An 18,802-nucleotide genomic window follows, 5' to 3' on the forward strand; every position below is an offset into this window, starting at 1 on the left:
TGTTTTCAATGCAATGAAAGACATTAGACACAGTGTCAGGGAAATAAGAACTTGGCTAGAAGCTTTTCATGCAAACGTTGTGCACTTCTTAATTTACAGACTGAATAGGCACACTGTTTACAAGAAGAAGAAGAAAAAAAATGTTTATCAATGTCAGCTTATACTATGTCCCCCAAACCTCAGGCTTTTCTGCATTTCAGGCATGTGTGCAGCACCGTTGCTGGGAGATGGAGCTGTGCTGAGATGACTGGTGAAAAGATGAGAATCCACCCACCATCCTCCTCTCCCATAACATTTATTGCCAGTGAAAGAGGCGGCTGAAGGAGGTGGCCATTCTTTCCTCCCCCTGTGTTATTCATCAGCACTCACTGCTGTAAGATGTTGATACTCGCTCTGCTGGAATCACACCTGTGACTGCATGTATTTGGACCTGAGGGGGGCATAATTGACAGGACTCAAGATGAGTGTGACATGGACTTGGTCTTCTACATTTAAGTGTCTCTGTCAAATACTGAGAGGTGTCTGAGAAAACGGGGAGCCAGGTGAGGAAACTTTTTATGATATTTTTACGTTTCCTATTACATTGTCTTGGCTTCAGGACAGTTGCTCTGTTAAGTGTATAATTATGTCTTTTTGAGTCGAATAAACTCTCAGAACATTGTCAAGCAAAAATATCTAGTGAGTGGGACATTGTTTTTAAAGTTTAATAAACATTTTAGACACTATATTGGTATTGTCAGTTACTTCGTCCGAAACGAACAACGACAATAATTGCAAACGTCACAGAAGAAGAATATTGACGTGCCTAAATATTGACGGGGGGGGGAGGGGGTACCTAAATATTCTTTATTTTCAAATTTTCTGTAGTTTATTTTATTTATGGCTAAAAATAAACAAATGAAGACATCATATTTACAGTTGCCGCAAAATAAAGCTTAAATCTATCAGTAGGCCTATACAAACTAATCTCTCACTGTAGTGGCAATACTTTAAGGTATAGTGAATTGAAAAATATACGATAAGTTAATACTTAGTTAGCCTAATTAAATGAAAGATTGTTATTATCGAAGGTTAAGCATTGATTCAGAGAATATATTGTTTTTTATATTACCGGGTCCCTGGTTTGACTCGCCTCGATTATAAAACCTTTTTATTGTTACAGTGTCTAATTATTACACTGCCTCTTAAAGGGCAAGTTCACCCAAAAATGAAAATTCTGTCATCATTTACTCACCCTCAAGTTGTTCCAAACCTGTATGAATGTCTTTCTAATGCCAAACTCAAAAGAATATATTTTAAAATGCTGGTATTTGGTAACCAGACAGTCAATGGGACCTATCAGCTGTTTGGTTACTGACATTCTTCAAAACATCTTTGTTTGTGTAAAGCAGTCGCAGAAGAAATAAATTCATACAGTTTTGGAACAACTTGAGTTGAGGAGGGTGAGTAAATGATGACAATTAAAATTTTTGGGTGAATTATCCCTTTAATGTTTGTACCTGCATTGTTTCAGTATTTTCATATTCAGAATGTGATGTGGATTGAAAGCTTAAATGAACAAATGTTGTCGTTTTCAAGCTCCTCATTTCTCAGTGTGAATGAGGATGTGCCAATCACTAGTCACTCCCACTCACTGAATATCTGCACTGATCTGTGCAGCCTTGTACAAATTCATCCCGGGGCCTTTCCCATCCATATTTAGAGATTTTTTTTTTGTTGTTGTTGTGTTTTGTTCTGTGACCGTGATACTCGGGCACAACTGGAATTTAAATCAAGCCCTGCTCTTTGTGCCAGCGACTCAGTATCCCAAACATTCAATAGACCAGCCAGTTATATAAACATAAAGAAGGAATGTCCTAATGACATTTACAGAACTATCATAAATCTCTCAGTGATATCTCTCTGGCACAAACTTGATCTTATGAAGGAGTAGAGGGGGAAAAACAGGATTTGTTTAATTAACTGCATTATCACTGAAATCCATGGAGCAGATTCGTTTTGCTTCGTGACTGGCATCAAACATGTTCAGTTGATTTCAGTAGATGCAAAGGCATCAGAAATGTTTGATCTGGCACTCTTCTCACTTTTGGCTTTCTGTAATGTCTCCGTCATGGCCTTTGAATGGGCTGTCCCTGTGAATGTCTGGAGCCGCCCACACTGTCGTCTGGTTGCCAGATGTACTGTATTTCTCTGTGGCCCCCAAAAGGGTTGGAACTGTTATCCTGTCACTAGTGAGAAGAGAACCAGAGAGGCACTGACCGAGAAAGAGAAGAAAAGACACTAGCGAAACTTCAGTGGTGGTTTGTTTTGAAACAAAAGGCTGTTCATGTCGATATTCTGATAGCAACAGGAAACTGAGTTTGTTTTGCGGGATTTACACTTAAAGAGAGACTGAAAAATAAGATGCAAAAACCAAAGGATGTGAACACACGCGGCACAGCTCTGAGACCGTAAGCCATTCATTTAACAATCAAATAACATGACAGAGATGCGTTGCACATGCAATTTAATAGGCTGACTGACTTTTAGGTGTGTGGAACATATTCAACGAGATTATAAAGCTTCAATAATGTGTTTTATTAGGGGTTTTGTTGTGGAAATTGGATCGTTGTGGTCTCACTGCACAAAGTGCATCTGGCTCTTTAAAATGTGCCAATGTTGGAAATAACCCCATGTAAAATGACTATGTCGGCCTGTTTACTTTGTATTAGTCACAGTATAAATCCTCATTCCAGCTCTGTGCAGATTATGGGTACGAGCGCCAGTGCAACTTCCCAGGCTGCTCCGCTTGCACCTACACACCAGGCTGATCACCAAGGGAACAGCATGGCCGAGCACAGGCGCTCACTACAGTCGGTGAACATCCGCAACAGCAAGGCTAAGTCCATCATCACAAACAAGGTGGCCCCTGTTGTCATCACGTAAGTGACAAGTGCAACGTGATGCTTTTTAAAACTGACCGTAAGTGCCCACTTATGCACAAAATGTCACGCCTGTGTGTTACTCTTTGAGTGAAAACAGTAGTGGATGTCCTCAACAACGTCACGTTGAATTAGAGGATAAGACCAACATGTTGTATGCCATTTCAAAAAAGTTGAGTTTGGTCTCTATACAGAAATAACTGCAGGGAAGAGTTTCAAATCCATGACAAGATCCAATCTTCCAACTACTCGATGGGAAGGATATCTGACCTGCTGCCTGAGCACTACCTAGTGTTGGTAGGTTTGTCTTTTTGTGATTTAAACTAAATATTTAGTGCTTATTGTTTGAAAAGCCTCAAGCCACAATGCAGTAATGACCAGGAGATGTAGATGAGTGCGTGGAAATTCCTTGTCATTTACGATGAAATAAGTTTTATGACTTGCTTTTATGTTTTCCAGGGGGAGTTTTTTATGATACAGGATGTATACAGTAGAGCTGATGTCTTAAATACTACAAAAAGCCACGGGGCCCCCAACTTCCGCAAGGTCAAGGGAAACTACCCCATTTTTGGAATGGGCCAACCTAGCCTGAATGGTTTCAAACAGGTCCTCCAGAGACTGCAGATTGACGGCTGTGAGGTCAGTGAGTGGTCCTTTGAGTAGGATGTAAGGCAATGCGGCACGGATACAGTACACTTAAGGGTCCCAAAGTGTTTTTTGCTGTAGGAACCATTATATTTGTTAGCTATTATATAGCATAAACTTATATTAAATGTCTGTATTCCCCTATAAAACTACCATATGTTCAGCAAATAGGCTTTCAAATAATGATCTCAGATGAATCGCTGTTCATCTCGCAAAATATGTGAACAGGAGGTGATTTTCATCTGCGTGAGGGAGGAGCCAGTGGTGTTCTTCCGCTCAGATGGAGACTTTATTCCGTACACTCCCAGAAGAAGAGAAAACCTCCATGAGAACCTGCATGACCTGGACAGAGAGCTCAGTGCAGAGCAAATAGAGCTCTCCATCCGAAAAGAGGTCAGTTATAGAGCAGAACTAGTTGTGTGAGGAGGATTGATTGCATCCTTTTAAGGTGAAATGTGTCACAGTGTCTGTTCCATGTCAGTTTTTAATTCTCTCATATTTTCCCCAGTTGTGTGACTTTGCCAAGCTGAGTGAAAATATGTTCTATGTCTATAATGACATTGAGCATTTTAAAGATGAACCTCAGCATGTTCAGATTATGTCAGAGGAGGACATTCATGTCACTGAGGAGGTCTACAAAAGACCACTTTTCAGTCAACCGGTACACAGGTATTTCCTCATATTTTATTACATAATAAATGTGTTCAAACTTTTAAAGGTTTGGGGTCGCTAGGATTTTTAATGTTTTTAAATAAGTCTCTGATGCTCACCCAGGCTATGTTTATTTGATCAAAAAACTTAATATTGTGAAATATAATTACAAAATTACTGTTTTGTATTTTAATATATTTAAAATGTAATTTATACCTGTGATGGTAAAGCTAAAGACCATAATAATGTCTGCAGAAAGTTCAGTGTCACATGAAGAAACTTATTAAATTATTACTATTTTGAATACAGTTGTCTTGTGCTTTTGTGAAAATCATGATACATTTGACATAGAAAGTTCAGAAGAACAACATTTATTTGAAATACATTATCTTATTGACTGCAAACCTTTGGACATTTTTAAATTCTATATACTACAATTCTATATATATGTTTCATTATACATTTTTATGAATTTAGATATTACAGATTACCGCTTCCCATGGAAGGGGCACCACTGGAGGAGACATTTGATTCCTTTGTTAATATACTCAGGGTAAGACCTCTATGAATATTATATATCTTTTTTTCTCCCTCTTCTTCCTAAGTTTAAAATAACTCCACGTGAGCTCTGGTTTATTTATATCTGATGATCTGACCAATAATTCATCCCAAGAACCCAGCACTAGCCAGCAAACTTTATTTATATTTCACTGTCACCAATCATCAATCTTTGAAAGCCATATTAACACTGACAAAAGTTATAAATGTTAACTTAAGACCATGAAAAATGTCTTCAGGTATCCGCTCATGATCAGGAAATGGCAAGATTTTTCCGTTTTTTTTTCCATCTTGAATTTATTTTCCTTTTATCAGAGTTGGACTGACACAGCCAAGAATGAATACGTATTCTCTTTTGAGGTTACAGAAATGTATACAGAATTGTAACTTATTTGCCCGGTTTCACAGACGAGGCTTAAGCCTAGTCCCAGACTAAAATGCATGCTTGTTTTAACAGAAAGCAGCTTGCACTGACATATCTTAAACCATAAGTGCCGTTGTTTTGTCTCAAGATGGACTCCAGTAAGGTTTTTTTCTAAGGCACGTTTATAAAAGCTACTTATATGTCTTAATTTAACTAAGGTCCAATTCTGGCTTAATCTTAGCTCTGTCTGTGAAATATAAAACTATGCCATTCATATCACAAATACAATATATAATGGTCTGCCATTATGTATTTTGTAGGGCTGTTAAACGATTAATCACGATTAATCGCATCCAAAATAAAAGTTTGTGTTTACATAATAAATGTGTGTGTAATGTGTATAATTATTTTGTATATATAAATACACACACATGCTTGTATATATTTAAGAAATATTTGCATGTATATACTGTATAATTTATATATAATTTATATTATATATAAATACTTTTTTTTCTTAAATATATACATGCACGTGTGTGTATTTATATATACAAAATAAATATACACAGTACACATACATTTATTATGTAAACAAAAAACTTTTATTTTGGATGCGATTAATCGCGATTATTCGTTTTACAGCCCTATGTATTTGTGGTATGAATTACATAGTTTTATGTTATTCACTTGTATTTTAGTTTGGCCAATGTTCTTCACCCCCCTTTGTGCCCACCAGGAGACCCCAAACCTCTCTGTGATGCGGGACAGCTCCAAACCTCTGCCTGCACTGCTCTTCAGCTGCCAGGTGGGGGTGGGACGCACCAATCTCGGCTTAATTCTTGGAGCCTTGGTCTTCCATCACCTCGAGGGGGCATTAAAGAGCCCCAGGTACTTATTAATAAACTGATAGTGGTGTTTCAATTACTGTTTACCAAAGAAGAGCTTTACTTATGAACTAAGAACACTTTTCTGTAATTAAATTGTTTTAAGGTAATTTCTCTGTTTAAGTTCTACTTAGTCTCCATTTCTTTCACAGGCAGGAAATACAGAAGAGTGAACACAAATTGGATTTCCAAGTGATTCAGTTGCTAATCAGTCGCCTACATAAAGGTCAACAACTCCTTGATGAGGTTAGAGCGTATTAATGATGTTTGTATAACTCATCGTTCATGAAGTGGTCCAATTGCTTTCAAGGGTGTATTCATTTGCAAAAGTAATAGAAGTAAACAGAAACCAAGCCTTTTACTTCTTACAAAACACACCACTTTAGGATTTAATGAATGGTTTTATGTAAGTCGCATTAAGTGCTTTTTTATGTATACACCATAGGTTGATGATGCTATTGCTATGTGTTCAGAGATGCATAACATAAAAGATGCTGTGTATGAAAACAAACTAAAGCTGGAAGGCATTGGAAAAAACTTCCAGTTTCAAGTGAGTCTCGACTAAAACATTATTGTGTCTGTTTTGTTTAACTGCTATTAAACTTGCTTTAATGTAAAAATGAAAGTGTTAAATGAAGGTCACATATTTGTGCCATTCACACATTTTGTGTTTTCAGGGAAGCAGCACAAAAGGCTATTTCCTGCAAAGAACACTGCAAAGTCTTGAGCGTTATGTGTACCTACTAGTGTTCAATGCGTATCTTCATGATCAGGTATTGCTAACTAAATTTGACACATCATATTTAAAAGCAGTAATGTCTGCCAGAATATGCCATAATTTGAATAATCTCTGCATTATCAACTGTCTTTTTCCATCCCTATAGTATCCACAGGCGTTTCCCCAGAGCTTCAGTCAGTGGATGTGTATGAACGCTTGGATCTATAGACTTCTGGCCAGTATGGATAGCTCAGAACTCTCAGCACCAGCAAACCTCATAACCAATGGGATTCAAGTTCTGGTAAGGGCTCAACCGCAAACACAATGAACAATTTTTGGTTCCCAGAACATTAGTTTATGGTTATAGAAAGCCTAAACCTTAAAAAAAATGTAAGTTCCTAGAATGTTAGGAAGTGGTTTCCCTAAAATATAACCAAAGAGGAACCATACACTAATGTTAGGGGAAAGTTCTGTCTCTGTGGTGACGACATAGATTACATATTATAACAGATCAAATGTTCATAGTTCTAGAGTATGTTCACTTGCATCATGTTATAGTTTTTTCTAGCTTGAGTTGATCTGACATGTCAGTCTTTCTAAAAGCATAGGCTGAATCTTATTAACATGAGATTTTCTTGCCCGGCTCTTATCAGATGCGAACTGTGACCTCTTTCTCCTGTAGCACTGTAGCATTCTCCTAAAACATAGGCATTATGCACATACTTCCTTTTTTTTTTTTTAAGGTGTCCAGTGAGTATTTAGCAACAGATCTGCTCAGTACAGCCAAGGAGATGAAAGTGGCCAATTTCAGACGTGTTTCAAAAATGGCCCTGTATGGAATGGGCCAGCCAAACTCTGAGGTAAATCCTTTCTGAAGCTCAGTCTTCTAAATGGCATCTGTCTGTACACTAATCAAAGCTTGTTTGTGTCCATTTCAGGCTCTTGCTGTTGTGATGTCCTACCTGACAGAGCAGAGGCGAGGGCACTCCACAATTCTCTGGCTGAATCTGCAGGAGGAGCTTACGCTGGAGGCAAATGGACTAATGTTCACCCCACGAGAGCCAGGATGTCTGGAACACCCTATTCCCGTCTGTGTTCACCATCCACGGCAGCTCCAGGTGCGTTTCTGTTCAGGGAAGATCTGTAGTAATGTATAGTGGTGGGGATTCTGATTCATCCAAGTCACTTGAAGCAGTCCACCAAAAAGATTTGTTACATGTTACACTCATAGATATACACTACTGTTCAAAAGTTTGGGGTCGGTAAGATTTTTTAATGTTTTTAAAAGAAGTCTCTTATGCTCACCAAGGCTGCATTTATTTGATCAAAAATACAATAAAAACAGTGAATTTGTTGTGAAGTATTATTACTATTTAAATAAATAGTAAATTTTCTGTTTATATATATTTTAAAATTTAATTTATTCCTGTGATGGCAAAGCTGAATTTTCAGCATCATTACTCCAGTCTTCAGTGTCACATGATCCTTCAGAAATCATTCTAATATGCTGATTTGATTTGGTGCTCAAGCAACATTTATTATGATCAATGTTGAAAACAGTTATGCTGCTTAATTTGTTTTTCATAATTTTTTTATTGAATAAAAAGTTCAAAGAAACATCATTTGAAATAGAAATCATTATGAATTTCATATCACTTTTGATCTATTTAATTCATACTTGCTTAATAAAAGTGTTAAATTATTTCAAAATAAAGTCTTACTGACCCCAACATATTAAATCTAAATCAAAAGTGATGACACTAAAGGATACTCGCTTGTTGCTACCTACTGGTGTAAGCATTTACACGAGTAGGTGAGTCACTCAATCAATAAAAAAAAAGTGTGATTATACTTTATTAACATTTGTGTTAGTTCATGTAAGTGAATGAGAACAATTCACTTAAATGATTTGTTCAAAAAGACTGATTTGGAAATGAAGGAAACACCGCTAAATACAATTTATCTGTAAAACAGTGAATACTTCCGTGTGCAAAATGATTGGGGTTTCATTTGAGACAATACTCCCCATTAAAAAGTAGGCTGGAGTGTAAGTACGTAGTGCAAGTACATATTGTGGCTCATTGACAGTCTTATTTTAGGCCATATTTTATTACACAAGTAATTAAATATTTGGTTCACAAACTGTCTTGTTAAATATTTTTCTTTGTTACATGTACAATAGCTTTGTCTGAAATGTGATATGAGCTTTTTCTTTAATTTTCACCTTTTTAACAATGGTAAATGGCCGTCTCTATAGGAAATGGAGCTGGCACTGAAGCAGGATGTCCTGAGGTGTGAGAAGTGGCTGGAGGTGATTACAGAGCAGGATAAACAGATGAGGATGTTTAGAAGTTGTCACACCACAGAGGAGCTCTTCGTCCATCAGAAGAGCATTCATCCAGGTCTCAGCTACCACCGGATTCCCCTGTCAGACTGCTGTGCACCTAAAGAAGAGGTTAGACAGTACACTATAAAGCATGGTATAGATCTGACACTTAGCATGAGTTGAAATGCTGTTGCTCTTTCTCAGGATTTTGACCAGTTGTTGGAGGCCATGAAGTGTAGTCTGGCTGAAGACCCTACCTGCGCTTTCATCTTCAACTGTCATGATGGGAAAGACCGAACTACTGCAGCTATGGTCATTGCCACTCTCACCCTGTGGCACATTAATGTAAGTCATTTTCTGCTATCGGCTGCTGAAGTGGAGAGAGGAAGCGAGAGTTCAAGCATTCACCTCCAGGGTATTGATTAGATAAATGAAAATGTCTGAACTGAGCTAAAATCAGTTTCATAAACCTAACCCTGTTTCCTGCAGGGCTTTCCTGAGTGTGAAGAAGATGAGATTGTAAGTGTTCCAGATGCCAAGTACACCAAAGGAGAGTTTGAGGTACAATTGGAGGTCATGTATCTTTAAACAGCTGCCACTGCTAACCTTAAAGGTGCATAGCGCAAGATTATGAGTTTTTGCAGAACTATGCCACCTCTGGCGGCAAGCAAAACTGCAGCCAGAGATGTGCACGCACTAGACAAAAGTTGTCTTTTTTTTTATCTTACGTGGAGTTTGCGTTGGTGTTTGAAATGAACTACAAGCAGGTCTCTTACAATCCATCTTCTACGGAGAATGCCGGCGAATACACAAACCTGCCAGACATATATGTGAGCGTGCCGTGAACGCGCATGACGTCACGCCCAGTCTCAAATTCGGCCCGAATCCCTCTTATTTATTTTACTTTACAGGATTATAGAGACAATCTCAGTGATCAGAGAAGGGCTCATTCAGCCCATCAGGCAATTGTTTAAGCATGTATGGGTTAGAAAAATGGGTATTTTTAACATGAAAAGTTGCTTAATGCACCTTTAAAACAAACATTTTGTAATATTTTAACATTTTAATATACAGGATATATATATATGATGAAGTTTGACCCACATGTGTGTGTTTAGGTGGTGATGCAGGTGGTAAGGGTGTTACCTGATGGCCATTGTGTGAAGAGAGAAGTGGATGCTGCTCTAGATGTTGTTAGTGAGACAATGACCCCAATGCATTTCCATTTACGGGAAATCATTATATCCACTTACAGACAGGTAAAGTGATTCATATATATATAATATAATATTTTATTGTATTTTCTATGTGGTTCGTGGGACTATTTTTTATGTGTTTGCATGCATAAACTTCAACATGAAAAGTCAACTGTAAAAAAGCTAGTTATTAAGACTGTCAGTCAGTGCTCCTTATTTTAAGAGTCATGTTGAATAATAGATGACTTCCATAGCATGAGTCTTTGTAACATATAGTAGCTTTGAGAAGTTCATAGAGGTACAATTTTCTCATTTGTACTGATGCACTCAAAGGGATAAAGAGATTATTAACGCCCATTCCAGTGTTTCTGAATGTATGCATTAGGCGAAAGCACACTGAATGCGTTTCATTTGAGGCTGAATAACACGAAGGCCTTGGAAACAGTGACGTAAATAAGCAGAGAGCTTTCAAAAAGACAGCTTTGAAAAACCCTGCAGATATTTGTTATGGTCCAAAATTGTAGTTTTATATTTTAGAAATATGTTCTGATGTACTGATGCCACTCATTTGGATCACCTACATAATGTCAGTTATGTAACAATTGTACTTGCATGAACCACATTGCTGCAAGGCCTGTTATAGATTTTTTTGTATAGGCTAGTTTAGAGGCACATCTGCCTTATTCTAAATGATTTGCATCATCTGAAGCTCTTGGTTACTTCTGTGAAATTGTGTGAATTGCTTGTCAATTTGCACCTGTTCTTGTTCTCTTCATATAGAGTGAGTTCCAAAAATCTGAAGACCTCATGCTGAAAGTCTGATTTTGTTTCCCAACTTTAACCTGTGGATTTATATTCATGTCAATTTGAATTAATCAGTAATAATTTATTTGTAATGAAACAGATTTTTTCCCCCTTAATATCGGCCCCAGACTTTTGGAACCCATTGTAGAATATTAAAGTCAAAAGAAAAGAGTGAAGTGAAAACTAACTGTGAAATATACTTGGCTTTAAACATATTCCAACTGGTCTCAGACATGGCCTGGGAGGTAGCGCACTTGCAATAACGGGTCAAAAGTGACTTGATTTTAATTACTAAGTCAAACGATGTACCTAGATGCTCATGCAGGTGACACAAATCCCCAATCCTGTTCTCTCCTCTTCTCCTGTCCTTTCCTGTCATCTACCTTACTTTCTCTGCTGATAAAACATGGAAAAGGTGAAAAAAGTGGTTTTCTGCTGGGTGAATCATTTACATGTAACATTAACCGACCAATTTTTTTGTAAATTATCTAATTTGAAATAGTTTCAAATAGTTTAGTTTAATAGTTTAGTTTGTTATAATCTATTTTAAATGAGTCTAGTGGAAATATCTACATGAGATTATATTCAATAGATTACTAAGGAACTAACTTTCTAGAGCAGAAGTCAATGAATAATATGGATATCAGTCAATCCAGCAATATGCACTTCATTTTAAACACTGGTGTGGTGTGATCACTTGTGTAGGCCCTGTTTGTCTAATTCTAATATATTGTATATTAAGTTCCAGTCCGGTTTTAGGAGGATGCACTCTACAGAGAGTCAACAATATTGTTCTTAACAGATTACATAAGAAAAGAAATGGATAAAGGCAAGTTAAGCGGGATGGTGTTACTGGATTTACAAAAGGCATTTGATACAATTGACCACAGTATTTTGCTTCAAAAAGTAAAATCAATAGGGTTTAGTGATAAGGCCTGTGAATGGATTAAGTCTTACCTTGTAAATAGGTGTCAAATAGTGAATTTAAATGGGGTGTTTTCTGATTGTTTGCCCATTTCATGCGGAGTTCTGCAGGGGAGTGTTTTAGGTCCTTTTTTATTATTATTGTATGTTAATGATTTAAAAATGGTCTGTTCTAGTGAATCTTTTAATATGTAGATGATGCAGCAATAATTATACCTCATGAAAGGAAAGACAATATTGAAAATGAGTTAAGTAGAGAGATTGAAATGGTCTCTAAATGGTTCATTATTAAAAAAAAATCTTTGGAAAAACTGAATCTATATTATTTGGTTCGGCTGCTAAATTAAGAAAAAGCGCCAGATTAGAGGTAAAGGTTGGTGACTTGATCATTACACCAAAACAGGAAGTAAAGTATTCTGGGATGTGTATATCTTTTGTACAAACTTGCATGGTTTCAATTATTGTCTAATAAATCAATCAATCAAAAAAAAAAAATAGATCTCAGATGCTGTTTTATAACACCCACAAAACAAATTTACCAAAGTGAACAGATATTGAAGATTATAACTGAACTGATAATCTTCATTGATAAACTATGTCATGCCATAAGGATTTAGTCGCAAATAAGAGGGCAAGAGGAATAACATTAGACATTTCTCCCTCCTCAGATTAAGATGGCTAAATCGGAGGCTGATGCTCAGTGGTTGCGGTTAAGGAGCCTACAGTACCTTGAGCGCTACATTTATCTCATCCTGTTTAACTGCTACCTCCATCTGGAGAAGAAAGACTCCTGGAGGCGATCCTTCAGCCAGTGGATGTACCAGGTGAAGCCGGACTCGCTTGCTTACTTTAGGAAGAGAAACATATCACACACAAGCTGTTTTCATGCTTGCGTATTCTAATTGACAGAGCAAATATTTTCTTTCTGAATTGTGAAATAACTCAAATGAATTATAAAATATTTTTTTTATTTTAACATCAAATGAAAATGTTTTTTTTTTAATTGAAAACTAAAATGTATTAAACTAAGATGATAATTTAGCAATTTAATGTTAGAGAATTCAGAGCTTAATCATATCAGACATTATGACCACATCTGCACTTAATAATGCAAATTAGAATTTTTTTCAGTCATTTCAGTGACCTAGTAAATATGCAGAATCTTAAGTACCGGTATTTCTTGTTTATTTTATATCATAATTTTTCTTTGTTTCCAGTCGTTCAAAATACTAAAGAAAAACAAAATTCTTTCGACTTCCAAACTTCCACTAAAAATTCCAGCTTTACAATGTGGTCGCTCACTTTTATGCAAGCAATAACCTACCTCCCATACTCCACAGTGAACACACAAGCCTATCTAAGCCTACCTTGATGAATGGCTGAACATGGCTTCAGAAAATTTAAATTCACTGTGCTGAATTTAAAAAAAAAAAATTATTTATATATTTAGAACCATGTTTGAACTTTAAAAACAATGAAAATGGAAGAGAAATACTATAAAATTCTGTAATTTTTGTTGTTTGCATTAAACAAACGATGAGAGTTTTTAAAATGTTTTTGTAAGAATTGCTGCACCAAGGATGCATTTATCTGAAAAGACTGTAAAAACAGTAATATTATGAAATATTATTATAGTTTAAAATACATTTTCTATTTGGATTATATTATTTTATTCCTGTGATGGCAAAGCTGAATTTTCAGCATCATTACTCTAGTATTTAGTATCACATGATCCTTCAGAAATCTTTCTAATATGCTGATTTGTTGCTCAAGAAACAATTGTTTTAATAGTATCAATGATGAAAACCGTTGTGCTGCTTAATATTTTGGTGGCAAAAGTGTGATACTTTTTTTCTGGATTATTTGATGAATAGGTTTAAAAACGGCATTTATTAAAAAAAATGGAAATCTTTTGTAACATAAATGTCTTTTCTGTTACTTTTTATTAATTAAATGCATTGCAAAAAAAATTAAATAATAAATACCGGTACATTAAATTACTGAACCCAAACTTTTGAACAGTGCAGTGTATTTATTTGATTTCTTAAGAAATTGTTAACTATGATTAAGCCAAAAATAAATGAGTAAAAAGTAGTTTTCTCTCAAATTTTCCACAGACCTAGCAACCTCTTGCTGGTTTAGACAGCAATTTTACGAACCTTTGCTCTAACAGATATAGTTGAGCTTGAGTTACACAAGAGGTTATAATAACCTTATTTGCCCTCTGAACAATCTGTCCTCAGATTTACAAAGAAAAAATCCAAACTGTTCTTCAGGTTCAGCTGGTGCAGTGTTTTCTTATTTGTGAAGTTCTGTCAAGGCCACAGAAGTGCTTTACCATCATCCTGCCATCCTTTAAGAACAAGTGAACAGCTACGAGACTTATGGAAATGACTTGTGTAAAGCTTGCTGTTACCCCCTCTAATAAATTTTCATAAAATGCAAATATGTAATACACTCCCCAAATGAGCCTTTAATTTTTAAAATAACCATTTTCTTAGTGTGAAGAACTTTGTAATAATCTAAATAATCTTTTTTCATTATAAAGATCGTTTTGTGCAATGGAAATGTTCAATGGATGTTGAAGGAACTTCACGGAACCATCGATCCCAATGAAGAACCTAGAATAATGTATCGCTCCTTTTAATGTTTAAGTGTTTGAAATGCATTGATGAGTTTTGCTGCTTTGTAGGTGGCAGCTAGAGCTGGCATCTATACCATCCTCAACCATCTGGGCTTTTCTGAGTTTGAGAACCCCGACGACTCTCCGATGACCAGGCTCCGTTTCCGCTGGCTCCCACACAGTGTCCAGTCTATTCCCATGCGAGGGGAACTTGTTTAGTAACGCACAGTATGTCGAACTGACTCACATTTTATAAATGTTTTTTTATTACAATTTCTGTCAGACTCATTAAATCAAGACGTGATTTAATGCATCCTGTTATCTTATTTACATTTTTGACCATCTTTGGCTTTGCAGTGTTATTTTTTGCCCTTAAAAAACACAAGACAACAAACACAGAAGATTGATAGCTTAAAATAAACAACACATGAATATGAATAAAGTTATAATGCTGACCTTTAAAAGGTACATTTGCCCACCGCATTATAGAAAACATGTAAGTAATTGAGATTTGCATTCGAGTATGTGGTTATTAAATTACCCTTTTTATATATATTTATAGAACAATTAGCTTCATTATATCATTACATAAAAGTAGTGTTTTTGTCCATTAGAGCCCATTAAGGATCATTTCATAATGTCATTCAGTTAAGTGAGCTAATATGGAAGAAAAGAGCACATGCAGCTTGATTCTTTTTTTTATTAGCCTGAAGGTTTAGACTGAACAAACTGATGTTGTTTATTTCCTTCTCCTGCTGCCCCTCGACCATATATCAGTCTACAAATTATTTTTTTAAATTAGGCCAATACACTTTCTGAGTTTCGACAGGTTTTATTTTGGAATAATGGCCAAATGACCATTACTTGGATCATGCTATTGACCAATCAAAGCCAAGTATACCATGTATTATTAATAATAATAATAAGAAAATTAGAATTAAAATGTAAAGTGTAATCCCGTACCCTGTCTGTGACATTAAATTTGATTATACCTTTTTGTCTTTATTCTCATTCTTGGACTTACCTCATAGAAATTCCCCCTACGCACCTGACTTAAGTTAACCTAATCGATGTCAGCTGAGTCGGACGACTTCTCGTCCTCTACAGATGAAACCAGAAAAATTTGAATATCGTGCAAAAGTTAATTTACAGTAATTCAACTTAAAAGGTGAAACTAATATATTATATAGACTCATTACATGTAAAGTGAGATATTTCAAGCCTTTATTTGTTCTAATTTTGATTTTATTTTGATGACTATATAATATATTAGTTTCACCTTTTAAGTTGAATTACTAAAATAAATGAATAATAAATTAAATAAATAAACTTTTGCACGATATTCAAATTTTTCTAGTTTTACCTGTGTGAACCGTATCACTTGGGAATAAGGTCTTTAGTGTTCCTCTAACCTGCTGGCAAAGTTTATTTATTTATTTATTTTTTATTTATTTTTTTGATTACTTCAGCTTGTTACTCAGGTCATTATATTTAGACAGCCATCTAGCCTCCAACTTTCACTAAACTGTTAGTAAAGTGTTTGTCTCAAAAGTATACAAATGTCAAGCCTGCAAGAAAAATAAGTTATGATTATTAATTTAAAAATTCTTCTTTCACAAAAGGAAGGGAGAAACAACTCCTATAGTCTTTAAGGCACAGAATGTGTCTTGTTTCTTTTCCCTTATTTCCAAGCTCCTGTTGCCGATGTCTGTGTGTATAAAGGACTGTGGACAAGTCAAAATGAACCCTGCTTGGCTCTCAGGAACAGTGAAGACTGAAAAGCCATGTGCTTTTGAGAAACTGTATCTCATACATATTGTTATTTACCATCGGCAGTGTCCTCCCGCAGCATTCTTTTGTTATTTCTGTCTCATGTCATGATTCTAAACAACCCTAGCATGTGCCAGGAGACCAGTGCTTCACTGTTGGGGACTGAAAACGTCTGTTTCAATCTTGGATTCTTGTATTTCCTCAGGACTCAGCTTCCTTCAATCCTCAGTTTTTTTAATTTGGCATAAAGACATTTTTAGAATATTTTTTGCTGACATTCGAAATTCACAATCATACATCAGTCCCATGCTAATTTATTTTTATATTTGGTTGTGAGGCAGTGACAGCTGTTGTGAAATATTCCCAGATATATCCTGTATATGTGATAAAATACTGCCAAGATCATTGTTCCAAATCTACAAGGACCTTGCCACTCATAAGTCAGTGCGATTGTGGCTGTAAATTATTACACGGATGAAAAAGAACTGATTTTTTATTGACAGTTCTTGTCATTATAGTCAACAAACTATCAAAATGCTGTTGTTGTTCCAGGGCATCATTGTTAGTTTTACCAATGTTTCGTCATGACACAAGAGTATAGCTACGTTCCAGTGACCTGTCCTGTACTTTCACTTCACATATAATAATAGACAATATTGACAGTCGAAATGCTCAGCTCTGAATTCAGAGTTAATTCATTGCATGAGGAAACAACTAGAGCTGAGGTTGCATTTGGGTTTAATAGACTGTGTAATGAGGACAGGGGTGCCAGGAGCATTGAACAGAATGATGTAGAATTATTTTTATTTTTTATTTTTACTACCACTGCCATACCAGCAAGATGATGGAGAGGTAATGATTTAATCTTATGCATTTTAATAAGAATGTTTGGAAATAATAGTGTCTCTCATAAAAGAAACACGCTTTTCACTGAAATGGCTTAAATATTGCTAATGGTGAAATTGTAAGTTGCTTTAATTAAATTGAATAGTGTTTTTTAAATGTTGTCGAGTAAAATGCAAGTATTTCATAGAGTCAAGTCATTTTTGTAATTTTACATTTTAAGTAAAACCATTTATTTATTCATTTCTATCACTGTCATTAGTCACTGAATCCTTAATAATTTGATAGTTTGTATAATGTGGACATTGCACATTAATCATATTTATATACAGAAAAACAAGTTACTTATATTCTCAATGACACAAATAGATGCAATGAACAGAGATGTTAAATGTGTCAATAATGTTATATTATATATATACATACATATACAAGAAATAATGTGCGATCAGTCGCAGTCTAGTTATTTTTTTGTTTTGCCTGGGAAATGCCTATTGTGTTTAGATTGAAACTAATGAGGGAGAATTTCATCAAATGAATGGTTTCTTCAAGAGTTCTCTCTTTAGTAGTCAGCTAATTGAACATCTACTTCCTTTTCTGTGGTTTGATTTTAAGATGCTGATTATACTCACAGTAAATGATCCTCATCCGTGTTCGACAATGAGAAGCACTTTGATCCTACATTTGTTCAAACCCCAGAAGGCTCATCATTATAGTATAGCACTATTAATACAAGTACAAATATGCTGCAACCTCTAATTAAAGGAATCTGGGAAATTAATGCATAAACAGAACATTGCTCCAAAGAAAGTGATTTAATGATCTGCTCTTGTAGCTTATTGAGGTTTAGCCACCTTGCAGCTGACATGGATCTCATGCTCCCATGCTCCCTTTAGACAGTGGAGCAGGACCTGCAGTTCAACAGATGTCTTCTCATTAGTGCTAAGGTTTGTTGATGCCCCAAAACTGCTCTGTGGCAATTTACAACTGAGAGAGGCTTTCAGTCATAATGCAATGTTGTGCTCTGATGTCAAGTGGTAATTGGCAGTTAATGTGACAAAAGATAATTATGCATAAATATCGGTTATTTGAACAACAATCAAGAATGTGTAATTTCATAATCAGTTATTGTTTTTATATGTCCAAGTTTCATCATGCAATTCTGAGAAAAATATGGAAATACACTAACGTTACAAAGTTTGGGGGTTGGTAAGATTTTTTAAATGCATTGCATTTATTTGATCAAATATATGGAATACATAAAAACAGTATTGTGTAATATTCGCAATTTAAATGTTTTCTATTTTAATATATTATACTATTTATTCCCATGTTGGTAAAGCTGATTTTTCAGTAGTCATTATAATTCTATTCAGTGTCACATGATCCTTCAGAGATCCTTGATATGTTAATGTGGTGCACAAGAAACATTTCTTATTATTATCAATGTGGAAAACAGTGTTGGTCTGCTTAATATATTCTGAAATACATTTTGTATTTCGTTTTTTTTTCTTAATAGAAAAAAAAATCATACTGACCCCAAACTATGGAACAGAAGTAGCTGCCTGCATG

General features: G+C 35.5%; 1 protein-coding gene across 2 annotated transcripts; it reads left to right on the top strand.

Annotated features, from left to right (window-relative positions):
* The first annotated feature begins 200 nt into the window (after positions 1-200).
* Positions 201-15,612, top strand: pald1b (phosphatase domain containing paladin 1b). Of its 2 annotated transcripts, none has more exons than XM_079636389.1 (20): positions 201-542; positions 2,736-2,921; positions 3,116-3,218; positions 3,381-3,560; positions 3,795-3,959; positions 4,075-4,235; positions 4,695-4,770; positions 5,879-6,030; positions 6,179-6,272; positions 6,472-6,576; positions 6,704-6,799; positions 6,911-7,045; positions 7,488-7,604; positions 7,683-7,862; positions 9,002-9,199; positions 9,275-9,415; positions 9,560-9,631; positions 10,189-10,329; positions 12,663-12,818; positions 14,687-15,612. In XM_079636389.1, exons 2-20 carry the CDS (start codon positions 2,749-2,751, stop codon positions 14,834-14,836), a joined length of 2,595 nt encoding a protein of 864 aa, XP_079492515.1. In that variant the 5' UTR covers positions 201-542; positions 2,736-2,748; the 3' UTR covers positions 14,837-15,612. The 2 variants fall into 2 exon arrangements, with proteins under 2 accessions (XP_079492515.1, XP_079492514.1); XM_079636388.1 differs by lacking the exon at positions 201-542 and adding an exon at positions 2,231-2,450.
* The last annotated feature ends 3,190 nt before the right edge of the window (positions 15,613-18,802 follow it).

Source organism: Phoxinus phoxinus (assembly GCF_949152265.1).
Source record: "Phoxinus phoxinus genome assembly, chromosome: 14".
NCBI lineage: Eukaryota > Metazoa > Chordata > Actinopteri > Cypriniformes > Leuciscidae > Phoxinus > Phoxinus phoxinus.

Bases quoted from the DNA above. Each gene is read 5' to 3' on its own strand.
- pald1b (XM_079636388.1), top strand. From the start codon at position 2,404: ATGCAAAAACCAAAGGATGTGAACACACGCGGCACAGCTCTGAGACC. The intron at 3,219-3,380 runs GTAGGTTTGTCT...TATGTTTTCCAG, and splicing joins CTGAGCACTACCTAGTGTTG to GGGGAGTTTTTTATGATACA. The intron at 6,031-6,178 runs GTACTTATTAAT...TTTCTTTCACAG, and splicing joins GGGGCATTAAAGAGCCCCAG to GCAGGAAATACAGAAGAGTG.